The 17,627-nt window shown below is 35.9% G+C and overlaps 1 protein-coding gene across 1 annotated transcript in view; it reads right to left on the minus strand.

The window, feature by feature from the left end:
- PRKDC (protein kinase, DNA-activated, catalytic polypeptide) overlaps positions 1-17,627 on the minus strand; it is a 187,828-nt gene that overhangs the window by 139,873 nt on the left and 30,328 nt on the right. The window contains 9 exon segments of the mRNA XM_023751911.1: positions 728-818; positions 6,068-6,174; positions 10,106-10,265; positions 10,704-10,823; positions 11,467-11,553; positions 12,782-12,941; positions 13,275-13,390; positions 15,050-15,202; positions 16,919-17,044. Of these exon segments, the coding sequence (XP_023607679.1) occupies positions 728-818; positions 6,068-6,174; positions 10,106-10,265; positions 10,704-10,823; positions 11,467-11,553; positions 12,782-12,941; positions 13,275-13,390; positions 15,050-15,202; positions 16,919-17,044 (1,120 nt within the window).

Genomic DNA, 17,627 nt, shown 5'->3' on the forward strand with positions numbered 1-17,627 from the left:
TACAATTCATTAGTGAAACCAGAGTATTTTGTTATACTTTTAAGTTAAGCACTTTATTCATTATTCCTCTTGTTACTGCACACATGTAACTACAACATTAGAAATCACGGATATACTATTTTTGAATTTAATTTAAAGTAATATTATTTTTAAATAAGTCTAATAATCTGGGGTGTTGAATTTTCACTTTCAGCAAAGACTTAAGGTAATCTGTGGAAAAATTACAAGTAAATAATACTCTTATTAAAAATCTCTTTAAAACACTTATTTTCCCAATATAGGCTATTTTTTCCTAAATAACCAAAAGTCACTAGTATGTTTAATATAAAATTTCAAATGTAAAAATAGATGAATTTTTGCTAAACGAAATGTTAATTCTCATTAAAAACACTCTAAAAATATCCAAAATTAAGAATATCATGTTTAAAAAATATTGAATTCCTGAAACACTTAATATAAAAAAGAATATCAAATTAGATTGTTTCAAAATGAAAAATATGTTTAATAACCAAACTAGAACATTTTCCCTGTTACTTTAAAAAAATTATTCAGATTGCATGGTACAATCAAAGCACTTCATTAGGCAATTATTCTTTGTAATCTTATTTGAAAATATGTAAATCACATATAGGATAAATATGAGAATATACCATGATCTGTATACATCTAAATTAAAGGACAAATACATCTCTAGGGGTTAATTTATTTTAATTAAAAGTTCATTTACCTGTTACAAGATTTTTGCTTACTTGTCCTCCTAGAGTGCCAAGCATTTGTACTACTCTAATCCTTATTTCTTCTAAGGACAGTGCTTCATTCTGCAATGGAACAATCGCATTACATGTGATGATAACTGAGTTAAAAATTAAAAAGATTTATGAGAGGAAAGAAAAACAATTTTACAACTCTCTTTATTGTTCATGTTTCCCAGTGGTCCACTGTATCCTACACAGTACTACTGTTAATTTTATTGCAAATTCATGAAAAGAAGAAACATCTCTTCTAAATATTCCAGTTACATGTCGATTTCCTAGGCCAGCGATTCCAAAGTTTCAGCAGAACCTGTCACACCCTTAAAAGTTACTAAGGATTCCCCAAAGAGCTATAATGTTAGTCATATTTATCAATATTTATCATATTAGAAGTTAAATCTTAGAAATTATTTAAATAATTACTTTATTTTAAAAAACTAAACCCATTACATGTTAACAAATGACATGTTTTTAGAAAAAGTAACTACACAGGATGGGCAAAATGGGTGTACAGTTGTGAGTATGCAAAACAGTTTATTCTTGTATTATTATTTATTAATTATTGTATTATTTTCCATATAAACAACTATAAACCTACTGTTGCCTCACCCTGTATTTTCCAAATAAACAAACAAAAACCTTAGAAAGCGGCATTGTATCACATTTGTGCAAATTATTTTCTGGCTTGCTAGAAGACAGCTCTTATGACATGTTGTTAGGGCTACAGTTGAAAGCTATAGAAGGAGGGAGTCGTATTTTGTTGTTCCTTTCAGATAGCTATGATTATTCTTTGATAGTACACCAACACTAACAAGTGCTAGTTCCTTAAAGATTAGTTAAAATGAGGAACCAGAAACTTTATCAATAAATTTTATGCACTCTATTACATTAAAATCCATTGGTTTATCTTGCACTTTGAGTGGATTTTTTACCCTTGCATGATTTGGTAACATAATATATTGTTCATCTGAAGTTACTGGTTTATTGATAACTACCAAATATTGAAACATTTGATTATATATACAAAAAATCACTTGTTAATATTACCACAAATGTCATCAGAACATTGCCAGGGGTGCTTCCATTTGTTGTTGTTGTTGCCAGTACTACAGATGCCCTCCAATTTTGCCCTTCATCAAACCCCCCCCCTCCCCAGGCCTTCCCCACACTATTGTCTGTGTCCATGGGTTATGTATATATGCATACATGTTCTTGGGTTAATCTCTCCCTGTCCCCTGCATCACCCTCCCCACTGAGGTCTGTTATTCTATCCCATACATCCATGCCTCTGGACCTGTTTTGTTCATCAGTTTATTTTATTCATTAGATTCCACATATAAGCAAGATCTTGTGATGTTTGTCTTTCTCTAACTGGCTCATTTCACTTAGCATAATAGTCTCAAGGTCCATCCATGCTGTCACATTCCATTGTGTAAATGTAGCACAGCTTTTTTATCTACTCATCTACCGATGGGCACTTGGGCTGTTTTCGAATATTAGCTATTGTAAATAATGCTGTTATGAACATAAGGGTGCATATATTTTTTCTGATTGGTGTCTTGGAATTCTTAGGATATATTCTCAGAAGTGGGATCGCTGGGTCAAACGGCAGTTCCATTTTTTAATTTTTTGAGGAAACTCCATACTGTTTTCCACAGTGGCTGCACCAGTCTGCACTCCCACCAGCAGTGTACTAGGGTTCCCTGTTCTCCGTATCCCTGTCAGCACTACTGCTTGTTGATGTATTGATGGTAGCTATTCTGGCAGGTGTGAGGTGATATCTCATTGTAGTTTTAATTTGCTGATCTATCTGATGATTAGTGACTTTGAGCATTTTTGCATATGTCTTTTTGGCCATCTGTCCTCTTTGGAGAAATGTCTATTCAGGTCCTTTGCCCTTTATTTAATTGGATTGAGAAAAATCTTTTAAGTATTGAAGAGCTGTCAAGTTCATGGTGATGGTTATAAGTTTTCCAAAATTTTAACTTTCTTCTTTTTTTAAATATATTTTTCTTGATTTTGGAGAGGGAGGGACAGGGAGAACGAGATAGAAACACCAATGATGAGAGAGAATCATTGACTGGCTGCCTCCCTCCTGCATGCCCCACACTGGGGATCGATACAGCAACCCGGGCATGTGCCCTGACCAGGAATTGAACCATGACCTCCTGGTTCATAGGTCGACACTCAACCACTGAGCTACATCGACTGGTATGTCTGTCATTCGTTCTTTCAAATAAATATGGTGTTCTTGAAAGAAAGTGGCTACATTAGTTCAAAGCTCAAAGAAAGCATCACACAAGTGCTTTTCCTAAAGACAACTGTCACACTTCACTATGCAGCAGATTGCTTTAGGCAGACTCCCTGTTTCATCACACAGAATATTTAAAAAAATGTATACTCAAGGGTCAAAACTTAATAAAGTGCTAAGGAACCAATAGTGTTACCCATCATTACACCACAGTGAAAACATCAACAAGTTAAAGTAGTGTGGCCTAGCACTGAAATCACCTGGGGAGCTAGGGAGCAGAGATTGTGTATCTACAAAGAGATTTTATTTGCAAAACTGGAGATAAGCTCAAATACTTTCATCTTGTTTTATCAATATGTAATCAAATAATTTTTAAAAATTAGACAACCATTTCTAAGATCATTCAAGTCTCTCAATCAAAAGCTATCAAAAATAAGGTGGGAAGAGTTTACCCTGGAGTATGCATTATCAATTCTAGACAGTAATATTTTTCAAAATTTTATACTACACAGCAACAATAATCAAAAAAACATTATATTGACAGAAAAACAGACACACAGACCAATGGAACAGAATTGAGAGCCCAGACATAAATCACATGTATATGGGCAAATAACTGTTTATCAAATAAATAAACTAGAGAGAGAGGGAGAGAGAGGGAGGGGGGAGAGAGAGATTATTCCATTTATTTATGCATTCATTGGCTAACTCTTACATGAGACCTGACCGAGCATCAAACCCACAACTTTGGTGTATAGGGACGACGCTCTAACCAACTAAGCTATCCAGCCAGAGCCTGGACAAATAATTTTGGGCAAAGGAGCCAAAACATGCAATGAAGAAAAGAAAGACTCTTCAGTAAATGGTGCTGGAAAAATGGAAAAGCCACTTGAAAAAGAGTAATACTAGACTGCTATCACCATACACAAAAATTAACTCAAAATGTATCAAAGATCTAATTATAAGACCTGAAACGATAAAAAACATAGAAGAAAACGTAGATAGTAAAGTTATGGACCTTGGTCTTAAAGAGGGTTTTATGAACTTGCCATCAAAGGCCAGGAAAATAAAGGCAAAAGTAAATGAATGAGACTACATCAAACTAAAAAGCAGAAAAACCATCAACAAAACAAAAAGGGAACCAACCAAATGAGAGAAGATATTTGCAAACAATACCTCTGGTAAGGGGTTAATATCCAAAATATATAAACAACTCAACAATAAAAAACAAAAAATCCAATTAAAAAATGGGAAGAGGAGAAGAGTCACTTCTCTCAAGACATACACTGGCCAACAGACATGTGGAAAGATCCTCACCTTCACTAGCTATTAGGGAAATGCAAATCAAAACTACCATGAGAGCCCAGCCAGTGTTGCTCAGTGCTGGAGCATCAACCAATGAACCAAGAGGTTGCTTGTTCGTATCCCAGTCAGGGCACATGCCCGGGCGATCGGCTCAATCCCCAGTATGGGGTGTTGCAGGAGGCAGCCAATCAATGTTTCTCATCAATGTTTCTATCTCTCCATCCCTCTCCCTTCCTCTCTCTTTCAAATTAATAAAAACACATTTTAAAAAAATACTACCATGAGATACCACCTTACACCTGTTACAATGGCTATCATCAACAAAACAAGTAATAACAAGTGTTGGAGAGATTGTGGAGAACAAGGAATCCCTATATTGATGATGGGGATATACTAGTAAACTGATATAGCCACTATTGAAAACAGTATAGAGCAGAGGTTGCCAACAGGTGGTCCGTGAGGTCCAAAAGGTTGGCGACCGCTGGTATAGAGGTTCCTCAAAAAAGTATGGAGTTACCATATGACTGGGTGTCTACCTGAAAAACTTGAAAACATTCATTCATAAAGATACATGCACCCCTATGTTCATTGCAGCATTATTCACGGTGACCAAGATGTGGAAACAACTAAAATGTCCTTCAATAAATGACTGAATAAAGAAGATGTGGTATGCACATACATGAAATACTGCCATTTGCAACAACATGGATGGACCTTGAGAATATCATGCTAATTTCACTCATATGAAGGATATGAAATTGAAAACAACAAATGAACAAATAAAACCAATAGACAAACAAAAACTCATAGATAACAGGCAACAGTATGGTGGTTACCAGAGGGAAATGGGGTGGAAGGAAGGTAGCAAAGGATAAAGAGGGTCAAATATATGGTGACGAAAAGAGAGTTCACTTTGAGTGGTAAACACACAATGCAAAATACAGATGATATATTATAGAATTCTATACCGGAAACACATATGATTTTATTAACCCATGTCATCACAATAAATTTAATTTTAAAATATTTTCTGTTTTCCAAATTTTAATTTTCACTTTATACCTATATACTAATCCAATTTTCTCTATTTACATCATTTTTTCCAATTATATTACAAGCCATATCTGAAAAATACTATCAATAAATTAACATGATAAAAAAATACTGACATGACTTCAACTTGACAACATTATATACTTAACACATTGTGAACGGATCATGAGAATTCCTGTGTTTTCTGTTCTAAAGTGTGTGGCCAAGCACAAAAATTCTTTAAAAAGATATTAGCTTGTAAGAACATGTAATAAATAACTTCAAAATGCAATGGGTATTTAATTTTAAAGCGTACCTCTAACATTTATGTAAAACGTTTTTTGTACTCGTTCAATAGAACTTATCTGGCCACTGAGTAAAGCTAGCAATAAAACTACTGGTCCACAATGTATTAAGATCCAATCAGCAAATAAATCAATCGTTCATAATATCAGTATTCCCACTGTTTACTGATTTCGAACTAATTACTTTTTATTATCCACTAACTATACTTAAAGATGGAGACAAACAGGAAAACAAGATCAAGACAGTAAACTAAATAATTTAGCTACACTTTTATTGCTAAAAATATATTGAGATTATTTCTATGCCGTATTCTAATTTATATATAACACTAAGATTTTAAATAAAGATTTTTACTTTTCAGAAGCATTGGAATCTGATCTTTGCATTATTTAAGGTAAAGAAAATATAAAGGATTTCTTACTGATAAGATGTTCTTTGTGCTTTTCAGATGCTTCAACACAACTTTATTAAATCCTCTCTGGGCAGCCCGAGAAAGTGCTGACACTTCCCAGTTATTCTTGTTCTCACCTATCAACAGAAAACAAAAATGAATTTTAAATAGCAATCATTCATTGGTTTGATTAATATTAGGGTGAACATACTATATTACCAAATCGAGACATTAAAATCCTAATTTTAATTATGATTAAAAATTACTGCCGAACCGGTTTGGCTCAGTGGATAGAGCGCTGGCCTGTGGACTGAAAGGTCCCAAGTTCGATTCCGGTCAAGGGCATGTACCGTGGTTACGTGCACATCCCCACTGGGGGGCGTGCAGGAGGCAGCTGATCGATGTTTCTCTCTCATCGATGTTTCTAACTCTCTATCCCTCTCCCTTCCTCTCTGTAAAAAATCAATAAAATATATTAAAAAAAAATACTAAGTTTCTAAAACAAAAATATATTAATAGTGGTTGTCTTAGTTTTAAACATCATTGTCTACACAAAGAAATATGATTCCTTGAAGAAGTGTCTAATTCCAGAGATTGGGCAGGAAACACACTAAACTAATAATCAGAGGTAATGGGGCTTCAGGAAAGAAAAGTTTTACACTATACATCCTAACTTTATATAAGTTTATTATTATTAAAAAGTATTTCTCGCCGAAACCGGTTTGGCTCAGTGGATAGAGCGTCAGCCTGCGGACTGAAAGGTCCCAGGTTCGATTCCGGTCAAGGGCATGTACCTGGGTTGCAGGCACATCCCCAGTAGGAGATGTGCAGGAGGCAGCTGATCGATGTTTCTCTCTCATCGATGTTTCTAACTCTCTATCCCTCTCCCTTCCTTTCTGTAAAAAATCAATAAAATATATTTTTAAAAAAAGTATTTCTCTACATAACCACATAACTATCCAATTCAGGCCACAGTCCTTGAGACATTGCCCATATTTAATCCTTAGCCCCATTCAGGTTCTAGCATTGATCCCAAGTTCAGAACCATATTACATTTGTTGTTTGCTTCTTTAGGATCTTTTAAACTGAAACAGCTCTTCAGTCTTTCCTTGCATTTAATGATTTAAACATTTTTAAAATTATATGCCAGTAATTTTGTACACTGTCCCTCTATTTGAGTTTTCTAATGTATTCTCAGGACTAGATTCAGATTATAGAAACCAGCCGTAACATCCTACTAATTCCTTTAATTAGCTATTGAGTTAAATAAAATCTTTGATATGTGTTCATTTATATCACCACAGTCATAATTGCATAGCTATAAAGTTATCTTTCACTGGTTCTGGAGAAGCCTAGATTTGCTGACAGAGCCGGGTAAACTGCATTGCTGAAGGATACACACCTCACAGGTTTAACCCCAGCCTATCTTCTTGGCTCCTAGAAATGAATCCCAAATGACAATAGAACCTTGCCCAGCTTTCTGCTAACCTAGTTCCTGCCTTTACATGATTTCATGCTTTTGGTTTGCTTATGCCCAATCAGCTGGTTCCCACGGATGGGAGTAATGTCTGAGAATTTGGGTTTATGGTCTACTGACCATTTGGTAAACTTCTGTGGACAGATTTTAGAGATTTCTTCTCTATTGGGCCAGAGATGAAAAAGAGCATTTGTTTTTCAGTGTCTTTTTATTATTATTTTGTAGCTCAAATTAGTTAATTTTGTACACTGGGAAAAACAGCTCTTTAATATTTGAACTGCTCAGTGTTTTGTTGGTGTCTTGTGTCTCTTGAGCTATGATCCAAATTGCAGAATTAAAGCTATAAGCTCTCCATTTGCCTGTGTGTCTATTAGCCTGATTTGAGAAAGGCTTTTACTTCGTTCCTTATGTGTATAATGTTCTCCTATATTTGGAGGGTATTAATACATTAGATTATAAAGTCTCTTAAATTTAAAATCTGTTCTGACTTATTTTTACAAATTAATAAATTTACATAAAGTGAATCTTCCTACATTTTTCTGAAAATAAGGACACTGTGCTTATAATGTTGTAAATGAGCCAGAGTTTTTTAAAAATCTTACAGAAACTAGCTCAGAAGCATTTTAGGAATCCATGTTCACATAATTCAGGTACATCTTTGGAACATGAGGCAAGTTTAAAAATCTGGGTTTAAAAAAAGAAATATATTTTTTCTACCAGAGTTCAGCATAATACAGTATACATTTTATTCTACTTGAGTCTTTTTTTGCTATACTAATTCAGGCTTACTAGGCCAGGAAGTTAACATACTTCTCATAAGCTTCTATTGTGGTATAAAACGTATAACATAAGATGTATTCTTATAACTATTTTAAGTATACAATTAAATGACATTGACAACAGTCACAATGTTGTGCTCACCACTATCCATCTCCAGAATTTCTCATCATCACAAACAGTCCTACATAAGTTTTAAGTTTATGAAAAGTGTTATAAGTTTATGTTCAAATAAACTGAATCTTTATTTGGGCAAATTTTTTATTTCCCCAGTAATTATGTTTTACAGCATTTCAGCTAAAAGACAATTTCTAAGATTTGCAGGTAACTTGAAAACTGGACTGAATGAGTTAATTAATGGATAATCTATACCAGTGATGGCGAACCTATGACATGCATGTCAGAGGTGATACGTGAACTCATTTTTTTGGTTGATTTTTCTTTGTTAAATGGCATTTAAATATATAAAATAAATATCAAAAATATAAGTCTTTGTTTTACTATGGTTGCAAATATCAAAAAAATTTCTATATGTGACACGGCACCAGAGTTAAGTTAGGGTTTTTCAAAATGCTGACACGCTGAGCTCAAAAGGTTTGCCATCACTGATCTATACTAATACAAGAGTAATATGCTAATTAGACCGGATAAACCGGACGTCTTCCAGATGTCCTTCCAGACAAAGCCTCGGAAGGGGGGGGGGGTGCTGAGGCAGAGGTGGTTAGGGGCGATCAGGTCAACAGGGGAGAGCAGTTAGGGGCGATCAGGCCAGCAGGGGAGAGCAGTTAGGGGCAATCAGGTCGGCAGGGGAGAGCAGTTAGGAGCAATCAGGTCCGCAGGGGAGAGCAGTTAGGGGCGATCAGCCCAGCAGGGGAGAGCAGTTAGGGGCAATCAGGTCGGCAGGGGAGAGCAGTTAGGAGCAATCAGGCTGGCAGGCAGAGGCAGTTAGGGGCGATCAGGCAGGCAGGCAGAGAGGTTAGGGGCGATCAGGCAGGCAGGCAGAGAGGTTAGGGGCAATCAGGCAGGCAGGCAGAGGCAGTTAGGGGCGATCAGGCAGGCAGGCAGAGAGGTTAGGGACGATCAGGCAGGCAGGGAGAGAGGTTGGGGCAATTAGGCAGGCAGGCAGAGAAGTTAGGGGCGATCAGGTTAGGGGTGATCAGGCAGGCAGGCAGGTGAGCAGTTAGGAGCCAGCGGTCCTGGATTGCGAGAGGGATATCCGACTGCCGGTTGAGGCCCGGATTGGAGAGGGTGCAGGCTAGGCTGAGGGGACCCCACCCCATGCACAAATTTTGTGCACCAAGCCTCTAGTCTATAATAAAAGCATAATATGCTAATTAGACCAGACAGCCGAACAACCTTCCCGACGTCCTTCTGAACGACCTTCCAGACGAAGCTGCAGCTGCAAGGACCGAGGCAAGATGCTGCAGCTTCGAGGGCTGAGGCAAGCCATGTAGGCTGTGAGGGCCAAGCCCCTTGCATGAATTTCGTGCATCAGGCCTCTAGTTTTTTATAAGGCAGTGAACCAAAAGCTATAAGGAGTTCAAGGTATTTATGATAAGTTCTTGCCCTTGAAGATGTTATAAAGCTTAGCAGAATATAAGTAAATAAACTGAACAATAAGTCTAATGCCTCAGTTATATTTCCCATGTCCCAATTATACTGAAATGAATTGGAAAGATTACAAAAATACCAATCAAACAGATTTTGAATACGTTGGGTTCATATTTCAGAAACTGCAAAACTACAAATAGTAGTCCTATTATAATTATTACATTGCCCTCTTATTTGTTACACATAATTCTTTTAAACCTTACCTGATAAGGCTGAAGTTTTCAAATACCCATCAAGACTAGGGAGAATGTCCTTATAATAGGGCTGGATTACTTGTTTACTGATGTGAGCCGACCATTCTTCTAGGGCACGCAAGCCTGCTTCTGCCAGTGGGGGATAGCTCAGGCCCAGTTTAAAAGCCATCTATATGTTAATACAAACATGGTAAACTGAGACGCAGTAATTTAAGATTTAAAGAAAAAAACACCACCAATTAATTATGGTTTCTAATAAATAAGCCTTTCTACAGCCAGAATGCGAGACCCTGCTAGAGGTAAGTGGGTGCATCCCAGGTTATTAGAAAACCCAGCACCACTAGTCTATATGGTTGGTGACATGCTGCAGACTTTCAACACATCCATCTATAAGGGAAGCTCAGAGAGGACAAGACAAGTGTCCCAAGTCCCAAAACTACTAAGTAGCAGAAGTAGAACTTAAACTAGGGTGTCTGATTAGCAAGCATCTACTGTGACTGCTATGAAAAGACCTTCATATTTCAGAAATTGCATATTTCAGATATTTCCATGTTTTCTAGGAATTCATATATATATAAAATTGATTTTCTCAAGACAATGCATTTACCTGTAATGCGGGAACGTAGGCTCTAACATCAAGTTCAATGATGTCATGTGGCAGGGATAGAATAAAGGTCAAACAGGAGGCCAAAAGTTCATCTTTGTATTGCTTCATTTTAACTGATACCTAAAAAAGAAAGAAGAGAAAAACCTCAGAGGGAAGGCAGAGGAGGGTGGGTGGGAAGAGATTAACCAATGAACTTGTAATCATATATGCATAACCCATGGACACAGAGAATGGAGCTATGCATATATGGGTCTGGGGAGGTGGGGGGGGGGGGTGGAGAAGGGGCTGGAGGGAGTTAATGGGGGGAAAAGGAGAAAGCTATGTAATACTTTCAACAATAAAGATTTTTTTAAAAAATCTGAATAGCGCCTATGCTTTGAAATCAACTAAAAAATAGTTACCTATTCTCAAATATGAAAAATGATAATGCAGCCTTTATTTGACATGGCCATGTTCATTTTCAAATAAAGACTGACCTCTAGGAAAAGTTTATTTGAAGTAATTAAATCCCATTATATGGAAAAGCTAAAGAATCTATTAATTTTGAGTTTCCATCACACAAATTATTTTAAGAAAACTCAAGGGACTTTTGAAGCATAATGGTTTGCCCTGTTAGTGTTTCTTAATCCTTTAATCTGGATCTGGATAAAACAAACCAATTTTTAAGTAATTAGATTATTTATGAACACATTTTTTTAACATACATTCATTTTTTAAAAGCCCATTTTTTAAAAACCCAGTGGATAAATCATTTTAAAATTACCTCTTTACCAAATTTTGCAAATAAAGCGAAGCAAGAATACTTTTCTGGGTTCTCAGGTGACTGTTTCTGACTCTTAGGACCAACTCCCTGATGAATAAAATAGTAAATTAGTACAGTGACAAATAACCAGATATTTCTGTGTCCTAAGCCCAGTAATCCCCCTCCTTTCTTCTGAGAGGTGAACTCATATTCATTTGCCAAGGTTTCATGCAGATGAGCAGGCAGAGGCCAGTGAGAAACGGCATGCGTGGGAGGTGGATGGCTGGTCAAAGAGCCACAGGCTTAGCTAAGTCCTCTCCCCTTTCCTCATCTTCCAATACACACACTTATGAGCAATGAGACCTGCTCATCCTATAATTAACCAGTCAGAATACTCATGAATGACGTAAGCCTTAGGTGCACTAATCCAATTATGCTCAAACTTCACTAACCACTTGAGTGGCCACCTGAGTGGCCTGTTAGCACAAACTGCTGAGCGCTGCCCGGAGAGCTTCCCATAAACGTGGAGAGGGCATGAGATGTCCCAAGTAACACTGGGCTGCTGGCGTAGGCCCACACTTTAAGAACCTCTGTTATGGCCCAGCTGGTGTGGCTTGGAGGTTGAGCATCCACCTATGAATCTGGAGCTCGCAGTTTGATTCCAGATCAGGGCACATGCCTGGACTTTGGGCTCGATTCCCAGCCCAGGAAGTGTGCAGGAGGCAGCTGATCAATGATTCTCTCTCATCACTGATGTTTCTCTCTCTCTTTCCCTCTCCCTTCCTCTCTGAAATCTATAAAAATATACTAAAAAAAAGAACCTCTGTTATGCCCTAGCCCGTGTGGCTCAATTGGTTAAGTGCCTTCCCAAAAGGTCACTAATTGATTCCCGGTCAGGGTACATGCCCAGGTTTCGGGTTCAATCCCCAGTCGAGGTGTGTGCGGGAAACAACCAATTGATGTTTCTCTCTCACATCGACGTGTTTTATTTTTCTCTCTCTCTCTTCATTTCTCTCTTTAAAAAACAAACAAAACAAAACAAAAACTCCACAAAATATTAAAATAAAATTTAAAAATCTTCATAAAAAGAACCTCTGTTAATCTAACACAATTAGCCAGGTGCTTGTAAATCAGAACAGAAAATGCTATTAGTTAACTTTTTTAAGTGTCATCCAATTGCCACTCACATCATCAGTTTCTAAAAATACAGATAATAAAATTAGACTTTAAAGTGCAATATGCTACAATCTCATATTTTTATAATATTTATACAGACACATGCAATCTAAAAAAAAAAAAAATACAGGCATATTCAATGTCCTGCAAAAACACTTACCTCAAAATATTTTATTTTCTTGGCATTACTCACAGCAATAGAAAGCAATTTGTAGAAACCACTAATGAGTGGCAACCGTATACACTGACATATTAATTCATATGCAAATGAGTATAACCAGGGCTCAAAAAATTCTACATGTTTCTCAGGAAGAATCTCTCTGTAAAAACAAATTAAAAGCTTAATGTAGAAATTTTTATCACACTATTTTTATTCCGCTTTGAAATTATACGGCACATAATTAAAAGGTCTACGATTCCATTATATAATATTTTTAGGTATATCTATAATCCTTTTTGTTTCCTACTTGAGGATCTTTTAAATATAAAGATAATAGTACATTTAAAATATTTTAACAATTCATAGAAGCAATTTAGATTTTTAAGTCTTTTGCTATTTTATTTCTTATAGCTATATAATAATTTTTCCTATATTATAGCCAATGACTGACAATTTTCTCTCTTAAATAATCAGAATTTTTAAAAAAAAATACCTGCAAAATTCCACCAGGTTAATGAAAGCTGAAAAATCTTTAGGTTTAGCAGGATACAAATTAGCAGCTGGATCTGAAGTCGGGATCACCCAAACACCAGTGGGTTCATTTTCATCCTTAAAAATTGTACCAAAACAAACATTATACCAGTCAATCACACATTCATTCAACATATAACTGACCAACTGACTTCACAGCCAAGGTCTGATGTTATAAGGAAGGAATGCAAAAGTGAGAAAAGTACAGATGAGTCCTCAAAGCTTGCAATTTGAGAAAAATGATAGAACTCACAGAAAATACTAAATCTTTTCTTTTAAAAGGATATATGGGAAATGGTAAAATAAAGTGATAAAAAATGATATGGATACAAAAATACAAAGGGAGGAGTATCATTTGTTAAAGGAGCTAGCAATGATGTCATGACAGAGGTAGAATTTCCAAACTTAAAGTTTATAGAAAGCATCAATAATAATGGACTTGGAAGTTTCAAACTAAGAAACAGGAATAATTAACAGTATTAAGTAATAGTAACTGACTATTAAGTTACACACTGAGTTTGTGTTATAAAATTCAGGCTAAAATTATTTCATACATACACAAAGCACAAAAAGCAGTAAAACACACACTGGTGTTCCCATCAACCAGCATAAAAATTTCAACATTACAAGCACTATTAAGTCAATGTGACAAACGGCCTTTTCTGTTTTATTATCCTCTGCATATCCTCCCCATTATCTCTTACCTAACTTTGCAGCATCACACATATGCATTAACTCTAACAAGCATAATCTAGTTTTTAAAAAAAAATCACTGGGCCCACCATAGTGTTTTGTTGCTAAAACTCCTCAAGTAAGAGCAGAGCAACTCCCAGCTAGCACTCTAAAGCCATGAAAACTGGGTACAGACAACAGTCCTTTCCTGACTATGGTCTATATTCTACTATCTTAAGAACACATTTAATACTGTGCACCTGAATCGGGAGTTTCCTTAGCTATAAAGAAGAGGAATACCAGGTTTCCTTATCCTACTGCAAAGTCACCTCTGCACAAAATAGGACTTGACGTTTTACTATTGCTAAGGAACAAATAATAAAAGAAGCGAAGTACACAACTTTTCACACAAAAATTCTTTTAACATATTAAACACATAAATTACTTACTTTTGAAAAATCTAGTGATAACATTTGCTACACATTAGGCCAGTGGTCGGCAAACTCATTAGTCAACAGAGCCAAATATCAACAGTACAACGATTGAAATTTCTCTTGAGAGCCAAATTTTTTAAACTTAAACTATATAGGTAGGTACATTATTATTAACTTAATTAGGGTACTCCTAAGCTGGCCTTTTGCTAAAAACGGTACGTTCGCTGAGGTCGACCCCTTCCAACTCTCCCATCCACACTCGTCTTGTATACTTGTTTCGTCTATCAGATAGAAAACTGTGGCTCGCGAGCCACATGTGGCTCTGTGGCCCCTTGAGTGTGGCTCTTCCACAAAATACCAACTTCTGCGCGTGGGCCACGAAGTTTCAATCGCACTGTACGTGCGCACCCGCACGTGGTATTTTGTGGAAGAGCCACACTCAAGGGACAAAGAGCCGCATGTGGCTCTCGAGCCGCAGTTTGCCGACACTGCATTAGGCTATTACAAAAGTATCAATAATATATATTAATGTGGAAGAAACCAATTTTCTACACACTCTACAAATGTGCTAGACCTACAAAGAGAGTTGGTATAAAAACGATGCGAAATTATTAGTGACAAAAATTCTAACCTCTTGTTCTCCAACATTCTGTTTTTTTAGTGTAAGATCCAATTTGTCAACAATCTTCAAAACAGATTTTACAAATTCATCATATAGCAAGCGATTCAGTCTTTGAAGGGAGGAATTCACAAAGAAAAATGCTTCATCTGCTAAAACAGAATCCTTTAAAAAAATCATAAACAAAATTTTGTCCATAAAAGTATCAAAATTAGTACTAAATATGCATTAAAATATATACAGATGTACATGCATATTTAGGTATTATAAAAATGCTGTATAAACTGTAACAGACTTATCTGGAAGTTTACAAGCTCAAATTGTAGACACCTTCCTAAATTATTAGGACAATATCATTTTGGTCAGATAATATTATTATCTAGTCATGTAGCAAATACTAGGTACATAGTAATAAATAAGAAGATTCAGGCCAATCCTTATCAAAGCATTTCCCCCAATTAATTTGTGTGTTTGTGTGTATACACTTGCATACTATACACACATACCATATGCACATACACACATACATGTATCTAGATCAGGGGTCCTCAAACTACGGCCCGAGGGCCACATGCAAATACAAATATTGTATTTGTTCCCGTTTTGTTTTTTTACTTCAAAATAAGATATGTGCAGTGTGCATAGGAATTTGTTCATAGTTTTTTTTTAAACTATAGTCCGGCCCTCCAATGGTCTGAGGGACAGTGAACTGGCCCCCTGTTTAAAAGGTTTGAGGACCCCTGATCTAGATAAATATATATCTATCCTCAGAATGGATTTAAAAGCATCATCTATCATTTCTCTAAAAGTGAAACTATTTTACCATTTCAAAAATATAGGCCAATTACTGAGTAAAGACTCAGTCAAATATTCTATGGAACTTAACCTCAAAATATAGGGCTATTTAACCTCATATAAGAAAAAAATGTTTTAGGTAAAATTACTAACACTGCTATTTTACCTCAATAAGAAAACAACTAAAAACTCCTGAGATTTGTCACAGAATAGAAATCATCCACTGCCAAAAATTGTTTTTTCTAGTCTGTTAATGCTTTGTCAGTCTGTTAAAATGGTGGCCAGAACCTGGCTTTAAAACATCTGCTTAGAAACATATTAGGCAGGAGGCATTACTCTAATCATAGATGATATAAATAATAGCTGTGCACCAATCTCCTTCATACCTATTAAGTCAATTGGATTTATCTTCATCTTTAACAAATAAGAATAGCTCTATTATATTTTTGGTTGGATCTATTAGAAAGAAAAACAGCACCAACTACATTACACTAATACTTAAAGCTAAAACATGCACTCAGTAATTAATTTTAAATGAGTTCTCTATAATTTAGCTCCTTATTTTTTTTAGAGGAGGAAAGCCCAGTTTTATTCTCTAACGGCTTCAGCTTCCAGGCAATCCTGCTGTGGTGGTGGTGGCAATGGCAGTGGTGGCTAACCAGGCACCCAAAACTCCAAAGGAGAGCCCTATCTCACCAGAGAAACTATGCGGGAATAGTCACATTGGGTTTTTTCCTCTCTCGATCCTCTTACTACTCGACCCTGGAAGCAAAGGTAGCTAGCCCATTTCTTCCTTTGGCCTTTAATTTGCAGAAAGATTAAAAGCTTCTGATCACTTTTTTTTTTTCTGAAATATTCTTCCACTGCACTGACCAATAATTTTGTTCCTTTTAATTTACTTTTTTCTAGTTTCATTTTATCCTAACTTACACTGTTTTGATTTCTTATTACTTGTAGTACTTTCTAAATAAATGACTAAAAGTCAGAAAAATATAATTCTGAAATAAATAATTCTTAAGTGTATAAACTATGCACATAATACAGAGGAACAAGGGTATTTTATGACTTTAAAGTTGTCATTTTTACCATTATCTGGTCACAGCTCAGAAGATTTCTAAAAAGATCCAAATAGTCTTTGTATGTGGGTACTTTCCATTTGCCAGTTCTAACTTCCCCTGATGCACGATGGTCTTCCAATTCAGACTCAGCACCCTGGACAGGAAGAGATCACACCAATATTTACTAATGAAGTCACAAAGTTAAGCATTGCTGCCAGAACTTCCTGATTTTCAGAATTTTCTAAGCTAAATCAGCTACCAGTAGGAGACTATAGTATGATTGAAGAAGATAATACATTATGAAAGCATAATAAAAAGGCAAGCTGAAAGCAGGATTCTTCTCACTGGGACTAAAAGAGTGATGTGCTAATATTTCAAAAACAATATCCATGGGATGTGTTATAAGGCTTTTACCTCACCTTCTTATACAGGCCTATCTCTCATCTCATCCTGTAACTTCAAGTTAAGTAAGATGTGTTCCATAATACACCTAAGTATTTTGTCCTAAAATTTCAAGAGAAAAAAATATTCCCTATTTGTAAAAAGTTGTATATAACAGTAAATATGTTTAAGGATATTTCATAACTTAGGAGTTTATTCGCCTGAAAAAAATATAGAGCTATTAATCCTAACTTTCCAAATTGTACAGCATGGCTAATAACTAAAAAGGCCACTTTTATATATTACAGACTACGAAGTCCAGAAACATTTCTAACTTTCAGAGACAAAGTTCTAAT

This window comes from Myotis lucifugus, unplaced genomic scaffold (assembly GCF_000147115.1).
Source record: "Myotis lucifugus unplaced genomic scaffold, Myoluc2.0 scaffold_27, whole genome shotgun sequence".
In the NCBI taxonomy this organism is placed as follows: Eukaryota; Metazoa; Chordata; class Mammalia; order Chiroptera; family Vespertilionidae; genus Myotis; species Myotis lucifugus.